Consider the following 19,786-nt stretch of genomic DNA (forward strand, 5'->3'; position numbering starts at 1 on the left):
ACGCACACGAACACATCAACTGTGTTAACAGGTGAGAAACTCCATATATAGACTATAGCAACAGACTGTATTGACAGATTACAATGTGTATATTTCCGGTGTGCTACTGTGCTTGAAATGTGTAAATGTGTACAATTATATGCATGTTACAAATTTTTGTAACAATTATTATAACGTTCATGTGGATTATTTATTGCTACTCTGCTAATGTTCCTAATATAGTACAAATCTAGTTGAGTCAGTTGAGCATGACTAATGCTAAAACAAAACATATAGTCTAGATCTAAGAACAAAAAGGTAAAGTTTAAATATTTAGAAAGTAGACCAAGTCCTAGTCTAAATTTACCAAAGATTTAAGTCCTTGGACTAATAATGCTCTATGCAGAGTGTTTTTTAAGAAATAATTATATTATAGCAATATTATATTATTTGCTTTTGGAACTCTTGTGTTTCAAAACTTTTAGATCTATAACAAATGCCCATACACAGGTGAATTTACATAGCTATAAATGTCGCGAAATCGCTTTGGATTTCTTAAAGACAAATATAATACTTAGAAAGACACAAAGATAAATGCACATTTCTTAATCTCATTATTTCATACGCTATAGGGCCTAAGCGTTCCTTCCTCTCTAAGCAAGTGCCATATTATTAGAGCATGGAATGGGTTGCCTGAATCAGCCAGGAAAATCATTGACTTAACCCTAACCTTAATATATGCAAACTGTAATCTATAATATATATATATATATATATAATATAAAATAGTAGGTTCCCCTATTCAGACCTTGCCATCTATAGATCAAATTGTGTTAAAGTCATCTGCTTCTTTGGCTGATTAATGAACATATGTGGCCAGTACAATGCCCAACCGCCTTAACTTTTCCCAATAAAAGTCAGGTACCCTAAAAATCCAGAAATTCAAAATCGTAATTAACCACTCAGCCACTGTACCGTAACCCATGTCTCTCTCTGTGTGTGTGTGTGTGTGTGTCTCTCTCTCTCTGTATATATATATAGTCTATAATGCTCTTTCTTTCAACTCAACTTCATATTGATGAGTAGCAACCCCGCTCCTGTTCGCAACTCTCTTCTCCCTTCATCCGTGGTTCTACTTTCCTACTTTGAAAACAAAAATAATAAATAAATGCCCTCGAACTGGCCATTTGTATCTCTCTATGCAGTCGTCAACTCTATTCAATGGCTTCAGTTGACATTAGACAAGACGTGCTATACAAACGGGCTGAACGTATTGACTTAGATTCAACTCACAGATGACACTTAGATCTAGGGAAAGGGGAAATCTCGGTTGTCTGGTTGTTGTTTTTTTTTAAAGCTTGCTATTAACAAGAAAACTTAGTGGCGTTACCGTTAGTGAATAAGGTAAAAAGATCATGTTTTAATCGCAACAAAAGTACGCAATAGATATATATCTAGATGTATCGATCTTAATCTATAGATCTAAAAGAATGTAAACGAGTGATTCTCAACGTGGGCCGTGTGGATCCCGAGAAGTTCAGGGAACTGCCATATATGACTAAAAATTACCAGGAAGACCACTTGGACTTTTCTTGCAAGGGATGACAGACACTGTAGAATGGGGAAAAATACCTATTACTTTTGCCTCACTATTAAATATCTGCTGAAAGTGTTACTGAATCAAGAGGGTCGGGCATTGCAGGTTGTTTTGCTCTCTCTCTCTCCCCCCCCCCAACTTGTTTGTTTGACTCCGCCCCAATTAAACGGCGTCTAAGATTATAAAAGCAGTAAGCGAAACAGTGAAGACATGATTAGCATGTAAGAATTCTTCGTGTCCCTTTCACCATTAAAGTCAGCATAGACTTTCTAGTCCAGAGGCGTAATGAGCAAAACGTGCGCCCGGGCAAGAACCTTATTGGCGCCCACCCCCCATGTTCCATGTACATCACATAGGCTTATAAATACAAAATATTTAATAATAATATAATGGAAATCTCCTTAGAATGTATTACCTAACAAAAATACCTACGATAATTTATTTTGGCGCCTCTCTGCGTATGGCTCCCTGAGGGTGGCGCCCAGGGCATCGTGCCCCCTTGCCTTTCCCTCTACTCTCCTCTGCTTTGTACACACCATTTTTTTTCCACTCCTAAAGTACTATTTGTAACATTTGTTTAAAATATCTCCATTCAGTTTCCTGGTGTGCGTGTTTCCCCCCCCCCCCCCCCCCCCCGTAGGCTTATTGAATAGTCTATTTTCTTTCGACGAAAAAAATAATTTGTCATATTTAGGTTAGGTGGAAAGGTCATATGCTCCTCTTTAGTGAGGGGAATAATACAGTTAACTTAGTTGCCCTTCTTCAATAGTAACGACTATGGTTCATCTCGTAGGATGGCTGCCTGGTCGTGCGGTTTGCGCGCTGGACTGTCGTTCAGATTTATCGATGGTCCCGGGTTCAAACCCTGCCCGCTCCCATCCCCCGTCGTCCTGCGGGAGGTTTGGACTAGGAAGTAATTATCTTCAACTCTGAAGGAACATCCGAAACATGTAAAACATTTTACAACACCTTTTCGTGTGATTGTGGAGCCCTATTTTGAAGAGACACTACCGTCCGCACATGTCGTAGGTTACGGTAGCTTTCGCTTTGGTCTAGAGCTAAGGTCCATGTTTTTTCTCTGTCCATAGCTTTCTTGGTCACCACCTCTCTCCACGTAGTGCGGTCTAGGGCTATGTCTTCCCAATGGTCAGTATAAATGTTCACTGTTTTGATGTCCCTTTTGATTCCATCCACGTAACGAAAAGGGGAAGGGGGGAACGACAAGTTTTTTTTGAGCCAGACGCGAACTTTCCCGTAAAGAATGACTTTCGGGATACGATAGTCCACCATCCGGCGAACATGACCCGGCGTCGTTGCCTTAGGATTACGAAGATGCTGGTAAGACCCGTTCGCTCAAGGATCACAGTATTGCACACTCTCTCATGCCGTGTGATTTTCAAGATCCTTCGGAGGCAGGGCGAATGGAATGAATTTAGTTTTCTCTCTTGCTTTGCATAGGTAGTCCACGACTCACTGTCGTACAGTAGCGTGCTCAGAACGCATTCCTTGTAGACCTCCATTTCGATTACTTTTTGATTCTATTTTGAGCTACCGGTTTGAATTGTGGATCCAAGGTAGCAGAATTCATTTACCACATCTGGGATGGGGGGGGGGGTGTTGTAGCACGTTTGTTTTCTTCGTGCTAATGGGTAGCCCATACTCTTTACATGCCTGAGAGAAGCGGGACATTAGTGGCTGAAGTTTCTCTTGTGTGTGCCACTTCTGCTGCATCATCCGCGAATAGCACATCTCTTACGAGGGTGGTTCTGATTTTCGATTTGGCCCTCAGTCTGGCAATATTCAGAAGTTTGCCATCAAACTGGAATGGATGCCTTCGTTATATTTTGATGGAAGGAGACAATTACATTTAGCAGTTTGAGTGGGCAGCCTATTATTTGCACATTTTTTAAGAGGCCATCTCTGCTGACTTGGTAGAAGGCCTTAGTCAGACTGATAAACGCAATGTACAAAGGATTCCTTTGTTCTCTGCACTTTTCCTGAAGTTGACGGATATTCGGATTGAGAACATTGTGTCGATTGTAGATCGCCCCTAAGTGAAAGCCACTCTGTGATTCTGGATAGACCCTATCAGAAAGTTTTTGTAGCCTGGCAATACTTAGAGAGAAATTTCCATGTAAATGTTACAGCTGCTTCTGTCACATTTGTTCTTGTACAGGATGATGATTTTAGCATCCCGGAGGTCATGTGAAACAGCACCTTTTTTTTCCATTTGCAAAGCAGTTTGTGTAGTGGTTGACTTAATGTGGTTTTGCACTGTTTCAGAAGATCTGGAGGGATACTATCGAATCCAGTGGCTTTGCCGGGAGCCATCTTGTCTATCGCATTGTTCTACTGTGGTGGGTACTTCATCTAGCATTGTGGGTAAATCATTGGTAGAGTTGAGAGCCTAGGCAGAGACTGAGCTTGTTGTTGTGGAAACACAGATAACTAATATTAGAGAAATCTTTTTAAACCCTAATTTAGAACAAATAAGTATTGATTCAAGCTAGCACCAATATTTCTTTATTCTGAATTTAAATAGAAGCAATTGCCGCTGTTAATTGACCTAATAGCACAATTTCCATATTATCATCATAATCATCTGTAGTTTTTTTTTTTTTTTTGTTCCTCATGGAACATAGAACCTCAGTAAAAATATGCTACTCTCCACGGTCTCTTGATGGTCTTTCCTGTCCTCTCAGCGTCATCTAGTACACTGCGTCGCCATGTTCTTTTTTAAGGTCTTTTGGAATGGGTTGCCAGAATCAGCCAGGAAAACCAACAACTAAGCAGAGCTTAAATCAATGATTAACATACATGACTAGATTGACACATGAAATGTCTAGGACGTAATTATCTTCTCTTTTGAAGTAACGGTCTATAATCTATAAAACAAACAAACAAAAAAAAAAAAAGATAAAAAAGGCTGCCTCCTATCTCCAGTTCATTAAATGTGCAGAAGTCTGCATAGCCATCTCTACATTTTCATTTATGTTGTCAAATCCATGGTTGCTCATAATTTTCTCCCTCTTTTGTTACTTCCCCCTTTAGCATTCAGGTCTCCCATGACGACCGATAATCTATTATGGGTACTTGTCGCAGTTGGTCAAAGAATATATTTTTATCCGTATCATTTGCAAGATTGGTGGGAATATATCACATAATGATATGAACATTTTTTAACTTGGACAAAAATTTGGCTCTAATTATTCTTTCTGAAACTGGTTCAGCAGAAGTTTAAATGCTTTTTTGATTAATTGGAATGCTACTCCATTTTCTTGGAAATCTTCTTCTATTTCCTTTCCAGAGAAAAAGAAGGTTTCTCCTGCTATTTCCTAGGTAACTTGTGCAAATCTACCTGTTTTCAGCAATGTACGAAAATCCCATGTTCCCAAGCTAAGAGATGCTTTCAGTACAAGACAGGACATCGGTTTAAGTAGAGTGGTCGGCCTTACAGAATTCCTTCGTTTTTCCCTGCACAACTTATTAATTAATCTCCTTCGTGGCGCTCTACTCTCGCATCTATGTTTAGTGTTTTCGCTGTGGTTTTTGGTATTGTTTTTCATTGACAGGTTGTAAGACTATTGCACGCCCCCTATGTCCCAGAAAGTGGGATGCACCTTTTGTCTGGCTTCACCAGTAGGCCTATAGCTCTAAGGGTCATTGAGGCACGTCAGCTGTCACCCCGCGCTAATGTGTTTGCATCAGGTGACTAAATATTCCCGATTCAGGGTAGGATCTTAGTCGGATGTGTTTCAAATCATGCATGTTTGACATTCCTCCCGAAGTGGAACTACGAAACTGTAACCAAACACTAAGTTTATCATCAAACTTTAAAAAAAAAAATTAAGCGTATCTTACTTTTTTACGACAGCAAGACACGAACAACATATTCCTAACAGGATAAAAGAAACTCTACAATGTTCAACTTAAGTGTCATAGGCGCATTCTTCAAATAAACAGGATCTTAACTAAATTGTTCTTGCAAAAAACTTCTGCCGGGACATTTACATTTTCCCTTATTAATAGACAGTTTCTTAGTTGACTTAGTAGGCCTGATCAATGTACACCGACCAAGGTAGGTAGGCCTATAAAATAGGATTCTGGCTTGCCGAAGTAAGAGACAAGGGAAAAAAAAACTGCAACACTTGATCATCTCATCAGATAACGTGCATATACCTTAGAGCAGTGATGCCCAACCTAATTCGACCTGCGGGCCATTTTAATTTTCGACACTCGTGTCGCGGGCCAGATGACCGAAAAAGTAACAAAAATAAAAACAGAAATGAAATTGACTTTAAACTAATTTTATGAGAAACCCATGGATGTAGTACTTACAATAACTAATGGGATATTTGAATTTTTTTTTTCACGCGTCGGAAAATGGGTTCATTTCTTTACTTCATACCGCTATATTTGTTTCATAATGCTGTTCATATGCTGCTTTTTTTTGTTAAAAAGCCACACTTTCTTTATAAAACAAATATGTTGGCTTATTATCATGTTCCAAACAAAAAGAGTAAAGATCCGTTCACTTTTTTTGTTACATTTTACATTAAAGTGTTAAATGTCGTGGTATCAATCCATTAGAACAAAGAGAGCCCTAACGTAGGTAAAGTTACATTTTTCAACCTTATTTTGGGGGCAGGAGGTGTGGGAGATTTTCTTAATTTTGTTTTGGCGGGCCGGATCTGGCCCGCGGGCCGTATCTGGCCCGCGGGCCGTATCTGGCCCGCGGGCCGTACTTTGGGCATAACTGCCTTAGAGCTTATTACCTTTAGGATTTGTCTACTCAAATAACTAATCGTCTTCAAAGGGAATTGATCTTCTCCTAAGACTTATTGCCCTTTAGACACTTTTGATTTGGTTAATAAGACTTCTGATAGTGTTTTTTTTTATACTATTTTAACTGTGAATAGACCTTGGGTAGCTGCGTGCTAAATATTAAGCATTGTTTATGTTAGTTTTTATTTTAAAATAATAATTTAGAAAAAAAAAAGAAATTTATAAGGATTTGAAAAATCTCTCAATCTAATCTTTAACAGTAGGCTACTCTACCGGTAGCTCTAGGAAGTTTTTTCTCCGTCTGACAGAGTCTTGATTAGCTTTTTTTTTTCTTCCCGGTGCCAATTTCATCATACTCCCTCTCCATTCAGAAAGTGGTAGGCCTACACGTTCTAGGGAAACTCTAACTAAGCTTTCCCAGGGGAGTTTCCACGTAGTCAATCATACCGCACTATTTATCAAATAAAAACGAAAAATAAATAAAAAGTAGGCCTAAGTGTTAGGTAAGACGTTTTGCCGCCGAGCATATTATTCTATTGTCACGTTAGCGGAGATGTTTTGAAATGTTGGCCTAATATTCAAAACGTTTTGAGTAGATAGTATTGCTTATTGCATACGCCTATCGCAAAAAACGGTAGGTCGGGCTATATATTATATATAAAGGTCTTCTTAGACGACGCCCTTTAACTTACCGTAACTGCCGTAACTTAAAATATTTTAATTTGAGAAACATTGGTAGGCATAATATAAATATAATGTCATTTTCGTTGGTTAATATTGTAACATGAAATGAAAATACAACTTTCTTGCGCCCTCCTCCCTTTTTTTTATGACTTCGAGTCCCACGATTTGAGAAACGTTGACTTGAACTAGACTGAAGATCAGGTCCGTCAACATTTTTACCAACTAGGTCTAATTCATTTGTTAAAACTTGGGTTTATTTTAGCAATCCATTCTTGTGTTTTAGTTTAAATACCCCATCACAATGGCATCCCAACCCTTATTTTCACAGGTAAACAAAACAAAGTTGTTCAGACTCTAGATCTAGAATACTACTATACTAGACTATAGACGTATAGTACTAGAGCTATAGATTCTAGATCTATTAGTAATTAGTATTAATAGGGTAACAATTAATAGTATCTAGATATAGAGCAATTTAGAATAGTACTTTAGTAGACTAGTACTAGAAATCTAGACTCTACTCTGAGTGTCTGAGTCTGTCTCTAGACTCTAGAGTTATTAGAGTCTAGACTCTAACTCTAAGTAGTCTAAGTCTCTAAGTAGTAAGTTAGATCTAGATGATACTAGATCTAGATATAGACTCTAGTAGACATCTAACTGACTAACTTATTGAAAGTTATTGAAGTATTTAATTAGATCTAAATGGATCTAGCCTCTAGATTCTAGATACTATAATACTATAACTATTAGTAATTTACAAGTAACAAGTAATGACCGTAATGACAATACAAATAATTATTAATAATAGACTAGAATTCAGAATTGATTAGATCTAGATCTAGAATCTAGACTAGTTACTAGGTAACTAGTAGACTAGTAATCTAAATCTACTTATCTAGTCTATAGACAGACTCAGTCTTTCAGTTTCAGTGACAGTCAATTACAATAGTAATAGACTAATATAAATAGTCACTCAATTCTAAATCTAGTAGTAGTAGTATCATACTACTACTAGTGTCTAGAGTCTAGAGGTCTAGTAGTAGATCTAAGTGGTAAGATCAGGTAAGTTTATTCCAAGACTAAGTGAGTAAGTCTGTAGACTAAGACTGACTAAGTCTAGAACTATTTAACTTTTAAGACTGTCTTTAGACTACTTACATATTAAGTAGTAAGTAATAGTCTTTATAAGTATTCTAGACTAGTGTAGATCTAGTAGTAGTACTAGATTCTTGTAGTAGTAGAATCTAGATCTATTGAACTATTCTATATATTATAGACTCACAGAGACCAGAGAGTGAGAGACGTATTAAATGATATATAAAATAATATTTTATCTAGATCTAGATCTATATATTATTATATTATCTAGATTCTAGATCTAGTCTAATCTACAGATAACACTATCATCACTATGTGACATGTCACTATCACGACTATGTCTATGTTGTATGACTAATGTTGATGATCATCATGATTTATTAGTCATGTCATTATAAATACTGATACTCACTGTGACTCTCAGTCTCAGTGATACTAATAGATCTACAAAATAGATGCAAAACAAAGATTTAGAGTCTATTAGATAGTCTATGTCTATGAATATTTCTAGATCTAAATCTAGATCTATAGTATATACAAAAAATGTTTTAAATGTTTAAGATTTTCCTTTAGAGTTGAAGATAATTTTCTTCCTAGTCCAAACCTCCTGCAGGACGACGGGGGATGGGAATGAGCAGGGTTTGAACCCTGGACCATCAATAAGTCCGAACGACAGTCCAGTGCGCAAATGCGTGACCAGGCAGCCAGAATCTAGTAGTAGTAGACTTAGACTTAATTTGAGTTGCTGTAGTTACTGTAGGTGTAGTGCAATTGTAGTGATTAAGTGTGTAGAATCAAGATCTAGATATTCTAGATCTAGGTGTAGTCCTAGATTTACTTAATCTATTCAAGTCTAATATCTAGATCTATAATTAATAATATTATTATTATAATTTATCGACTGGGTATATATACTATTTAATATAGATAGATCTATTCTATATTAACTAGATTCTAGATTAGATCAACTAGCATCTAGATTCTAGATCGTAATCTATTATCATTGTCATTATCATTCATTAGGAGTATCAAATATATATATATTTAATACTCAACCCTTCTATTTGACTCTGAGACATGGACTATATATAAAAAACAACTAAGACTTCTTGAGCGCTTTCACCAAAGATGTTTGCGCTCAATCAAGGACACTCTGTCCTTGCAAACGCCGATATGGACAGTATAGAGGGACTTCTTATGGTCACAGCTCCCTTATGGGAGACGAATGTATGCCAAAGGCAGTCTTTTTTAGTGAGCTAAAAGGTGGTCGATGTAACAGAGGCGCCCCACGGAAACGCTTCAAAGACCAGCTTAGGCATCAACTTTCCTTGGCTGACATAGAAGAGAGCTTCTGGATGCATGCGGCGTCGGAACGAGACTGTTGGAGGTCACTCACGAAGGCCCGGGATACACATTTGAGACCAAAAGAAAATCTGCTGCCTAGGACAAACGCAGACGACGAAAAGAAAATCTAAATCGACCACTTGCGGACAATGGTTATGCTTAACCTGGATGTGGCAAAATATGTAGGTCACAGCTGGGGAAATACTAGCCACAGGAAATACTGTATTCCTCACTAATCTTCGGACTCGAAGACAAGCCTTATTATTATTATATATATATACACTTAATACAGTAACTTAACTCATAACATACATACAGTTACACAGTAGTATACCATAATAGTGCCATTAGAGAGCCAGGAAAACCAACAACTTTGCAGAGTTTAAGTCATTGATTAACATGCATAAAATTTGATTGACACATGAAATCATGCAATCATCATCTTTTTTGAAGTAACGTCTGTAATATATAAGATAAGATAATAATAAACTATAATTTATACTAGTATAATAATGTAATTTGAAATAACTAGAATTAACTAGATCTCTACTATCTCTCCCTCTCTCTCTCTCTCTCTTTATATATATATATATATATATATATATATATATATATATATATATATATATATATATATATATATATATGTGTGTGTGTATATGTATATATGTATATGTATATATATAAATATATAAGTGCTTTTTTTAAAAAAAAAAAAAAAATAGGTGCCGGTACTCAGTGATGGATTGCCTAACTTTTAACTACTAATCAATTAATAATAAACGTTAAAATACAAGAAAAGTAATACTTTTTTCCCCACATCGAAAAAAGTGTCGCTACGCGTACCGGTGCGTACTGTCACAAAAAAAGCACTGCACATATATATATATATATATATAAATTCTCATCAACCCAGTTTTCATACTTTTTATTTCAAGTCAGTTTTCTCTGCTTCTATTATCATCTTGTTTTATTTTGTCTAAGCATTTTGTAGTTTATGTGAAAGGAGGCAAATATCTATTGTCTGCGAAATCCAGATCCCCCAAGATGTTTTGTCAATTGTATGCCTGTGTTGTCAGTTGTTGGCTTTCTCATTATCCAGTCTAGTACCTATAGGACGATTGTTGGGGAAAGCATTTACCTTGCCTAACTCCCATTTTCATTTCAAAGAAGTTTGTCAGCTTTCCATTGTTCATTATTTGGCATTTGGAGTCTTCATATAGGCTCTGATGAATTTATCTAGTATACCATAATGTATCATCGGTTTTTAAATGACATCTCCGTCTACACTGTCAAATGCCTTTTCAGTCCACAAAGGTTAAATAGAGGGAGGTCTGCTGTTCTCTGGATTGTTTTATTATATTGCAGAGTGAGGCTTTGTGATCTGGGCATGAACTGTCTTGTCTAAAATATGCTTGTTCTCTACTTAGTTTTTTTTGTCTAGTGCTTCTTTTAACTTATCTTAGGTGACACAACCAGATAATTTTTTGCTTCTTTTTTTTTTTAGAGAGGTTAATGCACATGTGGGAAGCGTGGTCGAGAGGCTAAGTGCGCATGAACTTGGCTTGTCTTGGCTACCTAGAAGGGGGCTCGAGGTTCGACACCCGACTCGGGCAGAGTTGTGTTTACTGAACCCCTAAAGGCAGCATGGGAAAACCAACTCCTAGATACCCCCTCCCCCCCCACTGGTCCACAAATGAGATTGGACCAAAGCGCTCTGAGCATGCTATAAGCATGAAAGTAGTGCTATATAAAAGCTATAATAATAATGTTAACCTACTTGTTAATTATTCCAGTAGTTTGTGTAACACCTATTTAGGCCTCTAGGTTCCATGGAACACAGTTTGGGAAACACTGGAATAGAAAAAAATCCATATTTCCAATGGTTTTAGACACTACTTGGCAAATCATCGTTTGGCCCCATGAGGTTGCCACCCACAGGCTGAGAACTACTGATCTAGATCTAGTTAAAAATTTCTAGATTCTAAATTATTCTTAAATAAAAAAAGATTAGATATAAAATGTTTAGATCTAGATAGATTCTGGGTTTATTTCATTAACATGTGGATATTCTTCTGTGCTTTATTCATTATGGAGCTTTGTTTATGTAAGGACACAGAAAACTATCACAACCAGAATAAACAATTTAGTAGCATAACAACAACAGGACAACTGAAAAATACAATATATATATAATTATAATAAGGTTTGTCTTCGAGTCTGAAGATTAATGAGGAATGGAGTATATCCTGTGGCTATATTTTTCCACATCCATACCAAGCATAACCATTGTCCACCGGTGGTCACTGTATATCCGTTGTTGGTTGTAGCTGAGTAGTTTATCCTAGATATAAACCTGGAAACATAACAAATATAAAACAGTAGGGGGGTGGGAACAAGTAATCTTTATGCTTAATAGTTTAGTTTTAATTAGTGCTATTTGCCTTAGTATTAGTTCATTTTATACATTAATTCTTTTTTTTCAAAGTCCAACACATGATCTAACTACATTTTAATTTCTATTAATAGACTATTTTGTTTATTATTTTTATGAATCAACAACTTTTGTTTTTCTTCCTTACATCACTTATTAACCCATTTGTAAAATACAAAATTAGGTACTATTTCAAAGCTTTGTATACATTAGAACAAAAAAAAATTGAAAAAAATAGACTTTGAACAAATTCAGTACTTGTTATTTTAATTGTTGACTATAAGTTATTATTCTTGCATCTTGCAGAGAAACCAGTAATACTCAATTAAAACCATAATGTCCTCTAGGCGTGATGCTACACCTGTAGAGTTATGTCTCAATAAAGTTAAAGAAAGACAGGTACAATTCCATTTTCTTTAGAAAGAAATCAAGATAACAAATATATGTATGTGTATGTAAATATGTGTTTGTATATATATATATATATATATATATATATATATATATATATATATATATATATATATATATATATATATATATATATATATATATATATATTATTTATATATTTATTTATAGCTAGATTTTACCATACCTGTCACAGACAAATCCTTTGTCAGCATGGCTCAATTTCAGCTTTTTTTTAATATTGTTTCTGTGTTGTTCTTTTTAAGTTTCAAATGTTTTGAAGCTACAGCTGTAGCTTTCAGAAGCGTGAGCTGCTGAGTATTCTTTTTTATTCCTATAAGATTTTTTACCTAAACAGGTCTTTATCGATTCGATTCCAGATTTATCTTTTAATGCTAGGGTTTGAAACACTATAAAAGGTACACTAGCTAATTGAGGACATTTTTTTTTGGTTTAAATTCATTAAATGGAATACCTTCATTATTACCTTTCACCCAACAAACAGTTTTTTTTGTAATCAGTGTATTGTAGCAGCCCTTATGAATGTAGGACCTCCCATGGAATCGTCTAATATTGACACATAATTAACTATTCTCCTCTTTTTTAACCCCTACTTTTAGTCTATATCTGTGCTTTGCTTGTTGAAAAAGTTGGTAGTGTTTTGTTTTTTTATTGATCCCATTGTTGTTGTTTTTTTGTAACCTCTAATATAAAGACCCACAATTTAATAAACACCATTTTGCTTTCCACATGAAATAGTCCGAAAGGGACACATCTTATTTATATCTTATTCATATAATATTTTTTTTAGATCTGTGTGCATTAGAAGGTTGACAGTTGGTGTATATGTGCATGTGGATTGGTTTGTGCACTACACAAATCCTCATGGCTTTGCAGGCAACATACTTTGAAGAAATGAAATTAAAATAAATTATTGGCTAGTAAAGCTGAAGATGTCTTGCAAAGGGAAAAACCATTAAGAGTCATGACTTAGATTCTCAGAGTTTCAGAAAAAAAGGGGAATTAAAAACCTTTGCATAATGTAAAAGCTCAAAAAAAAATGAATCCACATTTTCTGAATAAACTGTGATATATATATATATATATATATACACACACTTTCACAGAAAAAAACAACTTTTGAATCCATATATAAATTCTTACATTACATAGGAGTGATGTAATATTATTTGTATTACAGATTAATAATAAATTCCTGCTCACACTGCATTCAATGAAGTTCAGTTAATATTTTTGTTTTTATTAGCAACAACTGGATGAGCTCCCTCTGACTGACCACTATATTGGCACACAACAATGCCTCCAAGAACTAAGGAATGGATCCAACACATTTTTAGAAGTGACTCAGAAGGTGGAAGAAATCAAGAAAAGCAGAGTGAGTAAATTATTATTGTTTGTCAACCCAGTCCGTTTCATTACTGGCACTGGAATCTAAAATTCAAACTTAACCTTTTTTTTTAAAATGTGTTTTTTTAAAACTCTGTTACATGTTCCTTCGCCTTTCCCTATTCCTTAATCTGTTGGACAGTTAGGGCGCCACATAAGATTTGTCAACTGTCTTTCACCATTCCTCTCTGTCTTTTGCCTTGGGTAGAATCTCTTTCAATGGCAGGCCCATTCATTCTTTTATGTTGTCCTGCCGTCATTTTCTCTGTTTGCCTCTTCTTCTTTTTCCTGGTACTTTTCCCTGAAGGAAGGTCTTTGCAAGCCCCGAAGACCTTGCAGTACTTGTTATGAGGATGCATATTTTAAAAATTGCTTTGTGTGTTTATTTTATAGCTATACTAATATCTATTTTTTTTTTACATGTTTTTAATGCAAAGATACAAGTTTTGCTCCAATGATGAAATAATTTCTTGTATATTTTTATTTCAGGGCCACACTCACAATAAAGAATTTGACAATCTAGAGACAGAACTGTTACTAACAGAGGTAATTTTTTTACTATTATTTTATGTTATTTATTTTGCTATTGGTTGCTTTCAGTTATTTGAATAGGATGCTAGCTTAGAGCTTAATAATCAAAAAGCTTGTCTTTGAATGCAGAGATTACTAGAAGTGTAATATTTTAGAAGGTTATGCAGTCCTAGCTGAGAACTACATATTTTGCCACATCCAATGCAGACAAAAATAAATCTGTCTGTTTATGGTTACTTTTAATTTCTTTTTTTATATCTAGGGGTTGTCTTTGCAATAGCCACTGTGTTTAATAAATTTTAAAACTAAATTTTAAAGGTTAGGGATTAGAAATCAAAATGCATTTAAAAAAATATCTTTATAATGAATTAGGTTTCTTACTTTTGGCTCTGATTAGATGATGAGACTATGAAATGTGTAATTTAAACTGTAAAAGTCATTCATTCATTGTTTTAGTTTGTCTTAATCCATATAGGCTTTGTTATTGTAAGGTTTTAAAGCTAAAGCTACATATACAGTTGAAAATCAATTGGGATGAACCTCAATGTTGAACTAAAAACAAACAAAAAATCATATTTATCTGTTTTTCCTAGTTAGAAAAAACATAGATAAATATGTTTAGATAACCCAAATCTAATTTCTCTTAATCCCTTTGTTTCTCTAGGATTTGAACCAACAGAAGAAACGTTGTTTGGAGACTGTCTTGTTTGTGTCTGAAATTGAAAATTTGCTTCAGGTAAATTTTTTTTTTGATCATTCAGCTAAAATGAATTCAAGTTGAATGTAGTTTATCAAAAGTCCTCCATTGACAAGTTAACTTTGTGTTACAACTTGTTTGTTTATTTTGTAAAGGCTTTCAATTACAATGTAGAATTTTGTATAGACAACATTTTTCATCTTTGTCTACAGAAAGAAAAATTAAACATTTCACAGAACACATTTTCATTTATGTGGCTGTGGAGCCCTACTCTGAGAGACGTTCCTGTCTGCATTTGTCCCAGGTTAATTGGCATTTGGCATTCCCTTTGGTGTAAAGGAGCGAGCCATTTTTCGCTAGGCTTGCTTTTTTTCTGGAGCTGGGGCAAATTCTTTTTCGTTGTCCATACCTTTCTTTATCACTATCTCTCCACATAATGCGGTGTATGGCTTTGTGTTTCCAGTAGTCAACATCATTGTCCACTGCTTTGAGGTCTCATTTGATTACATCAACATATCGAAGGTGGGGACCATCAGTTTTTCTTTAACCCGTCATGAATTGTCCATAAAATGACATTTGGTATACGATTGCCCTCCATCCTGCAGGCATGACCAAGCCAGCTCAGGCCTCGTTGTCTGAGGATTGTAAAGATACTGGAAGACCCATTTGAGCAAGAATCTCTACAAATGTCGTGATATCATTAGCTCTTGATGACTCAACATCACCAGCTACTTACTTCATTCTATAATTTTAGCTACATTTTACAACTTCAGCTATTAATGTTAGGAAAATATAACATCATCAGCTGTTGATGTAAATATATTCCCCAGCTATGGAGAGGTTAGTCCATATCAAATAGAGGGCAGTAGAGCTTCTCTATTCCATTTCTAAATGATTGTTGGCCTCCTTCAGTCAGAAGAAATATGTTTCATCTCATAGAACATTTTTTCAACTTAACAGTTTTATTCCATAATTCCTTTTTGTGTTTTTTTTTTTTTGTTGCTCTGCTCTATATGAAACTTTTCAAAATCAACACCAATAGTTGGAGAAAGAAACACAGATAGACCCACATGGAAAGCAAGCGTAGTGGAAGTGACCTGGATCACAGTTGAAAAGGATGCAATGTTTAGTGATAAAAAATACCCAGCAGGTGACTGCAGATGTGTATCTAGGATTTAGGACTGGCCTCTTAATTCACATGAGTAGTTACAAAGGGAAAAGATCATCTCTTTGAGTTGTAAAATGACACAGACAGACAAGCATCATCCACAACAATATTTCTTGCTTCTTCTTCTTCTTCGTTCTCATTTTTATGTTGGAGCGTTCAGATGACTAGACCAATACATGAGATGAACTGCGCAGTGGTTTCCAAATCAGGGAGCTCTCCATATAGTTTTCTTTCTATTGGGGTGATTTGGGGCCAATGTCTTATACAGCATCTTGACATGGTCAGCATTCTCTGGTGATGCTCCACATGGGCAGATTTCACTGGTTCCAATTTTGAGTTTCCAGTACATATGGTGTTGCATTCTGTTGTGTGCCGGCCCTGAGTCGAAAGATTAGATGTTGATCTTGTCGGGATAGTCAGCATTCTCTGGTGAAACTCCACATGGGCAGATTTCACTGGTTCCAATTTTGAGTTTCCAGTACATATGGTGTCGCATTCTGTTGTGTCCGGCCCTGAGTCGAAAGATTAGATGTTGATCTTGTCGGGATAGTCAGCATTCTCTGGTGATGCTCCACATGGGCAGATTTCACTGGTTCCAATTTTGAGTTTCCAGTACATATGGTGTTGCATTCTGTTGTGTGCCGGCCCTGAGTCGAAAGATTAGATGTTGATCTTGTCGGGATAGTCAGCATTCTCTGGTGAAACTCCACATGGGCAGATTTCACTGGTTCCAATTTTGAGTTTCCAGTACATATGGTGTCGCATTCTGTTGTGTCCGGCCCTGAGTCGAAAGATTAGATGTTGATCTTGTCGGGATAGTCAGCATTCTCTGGTGAAACTCCACATGGGCAGATTTCACTGGTTCCAATTTTGAGTTTCCAGTACATATGGTGTCGCATTCTGTTGTGTCCGGCCCTGAGTCGAAAGATTAGATGTTGATCTTGTGGGGATAGCTTATAATAAGCATCATCTTTCTCATTTATTTTATTTATTATTTGTTTCTTCATTTCTTCTGGATAGAGTGCAGGGTTTAATTGTGAGTTTGTTCTCCCACTCTTGGCAAGCTCATTTCCTTCTAGTTGTTCATGAGCTGGTATCCATTGAATAACAGATATTTCTTGCAACTTAAAACATTTTTATCTCAGATATCTTTGTCTTACTTATTATTTACCTATACCACAAGATTACTGTCTAAACCACAATAAAACAAGTTGCCTTAATTACAGTATTGTTTGCTTACTGTCAAAATACTAAAAATAGCCATTTATATCACTAGCTATTGATAACTAATTATCTGTGATTATCATTATATCATTATATAAATAACTACCTTCTATTCATTAAACTAATTAAAATAGAGAGGCAGGATAATATTCAATGGTTTAAAAAAAAAAAGAACATTTTCTGGGATATTTGAAAGTTATTAGGGAAAATAATCAAATTTACATATGGTGTCAAATCACATTTTTTCTAGCTGGGTACAAACTGTTTCTATTCTGATCTTATGATTATTATATTTAGGGTTTACTGCTTCATGGAATCAGACTTCTAAAGCATTGAAGTTAATAAAAGAACATCTTTAGCATCTTTGCTTAAAACCAAAATGTTTAGTAAATATATAAGATGTAATGTTTTGTAATGGTAGCTTAGTTGTATTTGGGTTATAGCATACTACACATTTTCAGTGTCATAACACTTAACAGAAACTGAAGTAAATCTTTTTTGTTTCAACTGAACAGTTTTATGCCATAAATCCATTTTCTTTTTCACTCTGCTCTAGAATGTTGAGTCAGATATTGAAGCCAGAGCTTTGTATCTAAGTCAAAGACCACTAGTGTTTGATAGTGTTTACAGAGGAGAAGATGTCCCAGCACAGTCCAAAATTCATAAAGTAAGTATAATATTTATTAAATTTTGAACTTTTTTATGTATAGAATTAAATAAACAAAGGGTTTACATTAGGTCTAATGCAAGGTATATTCTAGGATAACAAATCTATATACCAGTGATTATAGACATGAAGACTGTATATCAAAAGGCCCTAACTTAAAGTCAGTATACCGTTGTTTTTAGAGGAAAACTTTAAAGACCAGCTCCTACAAATAAATAATATTTGCTACTCTGTGAAAATATGTTTCAAAAGTAGACAATTTGTTTACATTTTTTCTTCTGTTCTAATTAGGACTGTGTCTCAGCTATACGTAAGAGTTGGTCTTGGATTCAAACAGTCAATGAATGTTTAGGTATTCACATTGAAAATGCTGCTAGCTATCATCAGGTAAATATTCCTTTCGCTTTGTGATATTTTTTCTATTAGAAATTGCTAACTGGTCGTTGGAACACTAGAGATGATGCATAAAACTAAAGTGAAATCTCATTCGAAGCAGTAGACTAAGTGAAACATTATTACAAGAAGTAAATGAGACTGACACTAAAGTTTGAATAGTAACCAAAGTGACAATATCAGTAGAAGTAGACAACCAGATGACATTTTAATACAAGCAGAAAACCAAAATTGCATGCCAAGATTAATACTAAATCAAACATCTCAGTATAATCAGTAAGACATGTATGAAACCATAGGCTACAATAATTGCATCTTAATTGTACCAAGATGCTCTGATATTTTGACCATGATGTTCTGATAGAAGTAGCATAATGATTAGACATTTCTATTCTAATATCCTGAAAGTTCTACCGTGATGTTCTGATAGAAATAGCTTAATGTTTTGACATTTCTATTCTAATGTCCTGAAAGTTCTACCATGATATTCTGATAGAAGTAGCATAATGATTAGACATTTCTATTCTAATGTCCTGAAAGTTCTACCATGATGTTCTGATAGAAGTAGCATAATGATTTGACATTTATATTCTAATGTCTTGAAAGTTCTACCATGATGTTCGCCACCTGGAAGAAAACATGCTTTCATTCTTGCTTTGGATGGACAGTTCAACAGTTAGAGCTCAAGTCAAGACTCAAGATCCTAATGTCATGTTAAAACATTTCAGAGTAAGATTATTTATCATTTAGATTTGTTTGAGATTATAAAAATTGAAAAAAAAGTTTTTTTCAGATTGCAGATCAAGACTATGTCCTTTTTAAATTATTTTTTTATTCAGATAAACATATTTCACATTAAGATTACTCTTTAGTAAAATTATACAAGTTTTTAAAAATCTTTTGAGAATGTTTAATAAATATAAAGAAAGTGTCAGATGCTGATGCACAAATAGGAAAATAATTCTTTTGCTAATAATTTTTATTTCAGTTAATAATCAAACAATTGTTGGACTATCAGGGCCAGTTAGATCTTCTGACAGAGCGAAGCAGAGATATTCACCCAGTTCATTACCGCAAAGAACTGCCAGAATGGCCTTTGAAGGCTAGAGCTCTTGTCCAATATCAGCACAAACATGTGAGTTTGCGATGGCACTCGTTCATTAATTATCTTTGAATAACGATGTTATTCATCTTATGAAAGTAATATGTCGACTTACATTTGCTTTTTGCTTGTCATTAATTTCATTAGTTACCTTTCTTATCAGATACTTACTTATTGTTTCTAATAAATTTTGTTCCCTCTTATGAATCTTTATTACCCTAACCCATCTCATGAAAGTAATATGTTGACCTACATTTGATTTTTC

At 35.0% G+C, this 19,786-nt stretch overlaps 1 protein-coding gene across 5 annotated transcripts in view; it reads left to right on the forward strand.

Moving 5' to 3' along the window:
• The window catches only part of LOC106066346 (microtubule-actin cross-linking factor 1-like), a 102,887-nt gene continuing 83,101 nt past the window's right edge, over positions 1-19,786 (forward strand). For 3 of the 5 annotated variants that reach the window (XM_056014848.1, XM_056014852.1, XM_056014853.1), the window contains exons 1-9: positions 69-297; positions 12,228-12,320; positions 13,600-13,728; positions 14,229-14,285; positions 14,935-15,006; positions 17,916-18,026; positions 18,318-18,413; positions 19,026-19,148; positions 19,408-19,554. In XM_056014848.1, the coding sequence (XP_055870823.1) occupies positions 12,258-12,320; positions 13,600-13,728; positions 14,229-14,285; positions 14,935-15,006; positions 17,916-18,026; positions 18,318-18,413; positions 19,026-19,148; positions 19,408-19,554 (798 nt within the window). In that variant the 5' untranslated portion in view covers positions 69-297; positions 12,228-12,257. Of the gene's footprint in view, positions 32-68; positions 298-7,300; positions 7,374-12,227; positions 12,321-13,599; positions 13,729-14,228; positions 14,286-14,934; positions 15,007-17,915; positions 18,027-18,317; positions 18,414-19,025; positions 19,149-19,407; positions 19,555-19,786 lie in introns of those variants that run through there. The other 2 variants (XM_056014851.1, XM_056014849.1) reach the window with 2 other exon arrangements.

This window comes from Biomphalaria glabrata, chromosome 16 (genome assembly GCF_947242115.1).
Source record: "Biomphalaria glabrata chromosome 16, xgBioGlab47.1, whole genome shotgun sequence".
NCBI classification, from domain to species: Eukaryota; Metazoa; Mollusca; class Gastropoda; family Planorbidae; genus Biomphalaria; species Biomphalaria glabrata.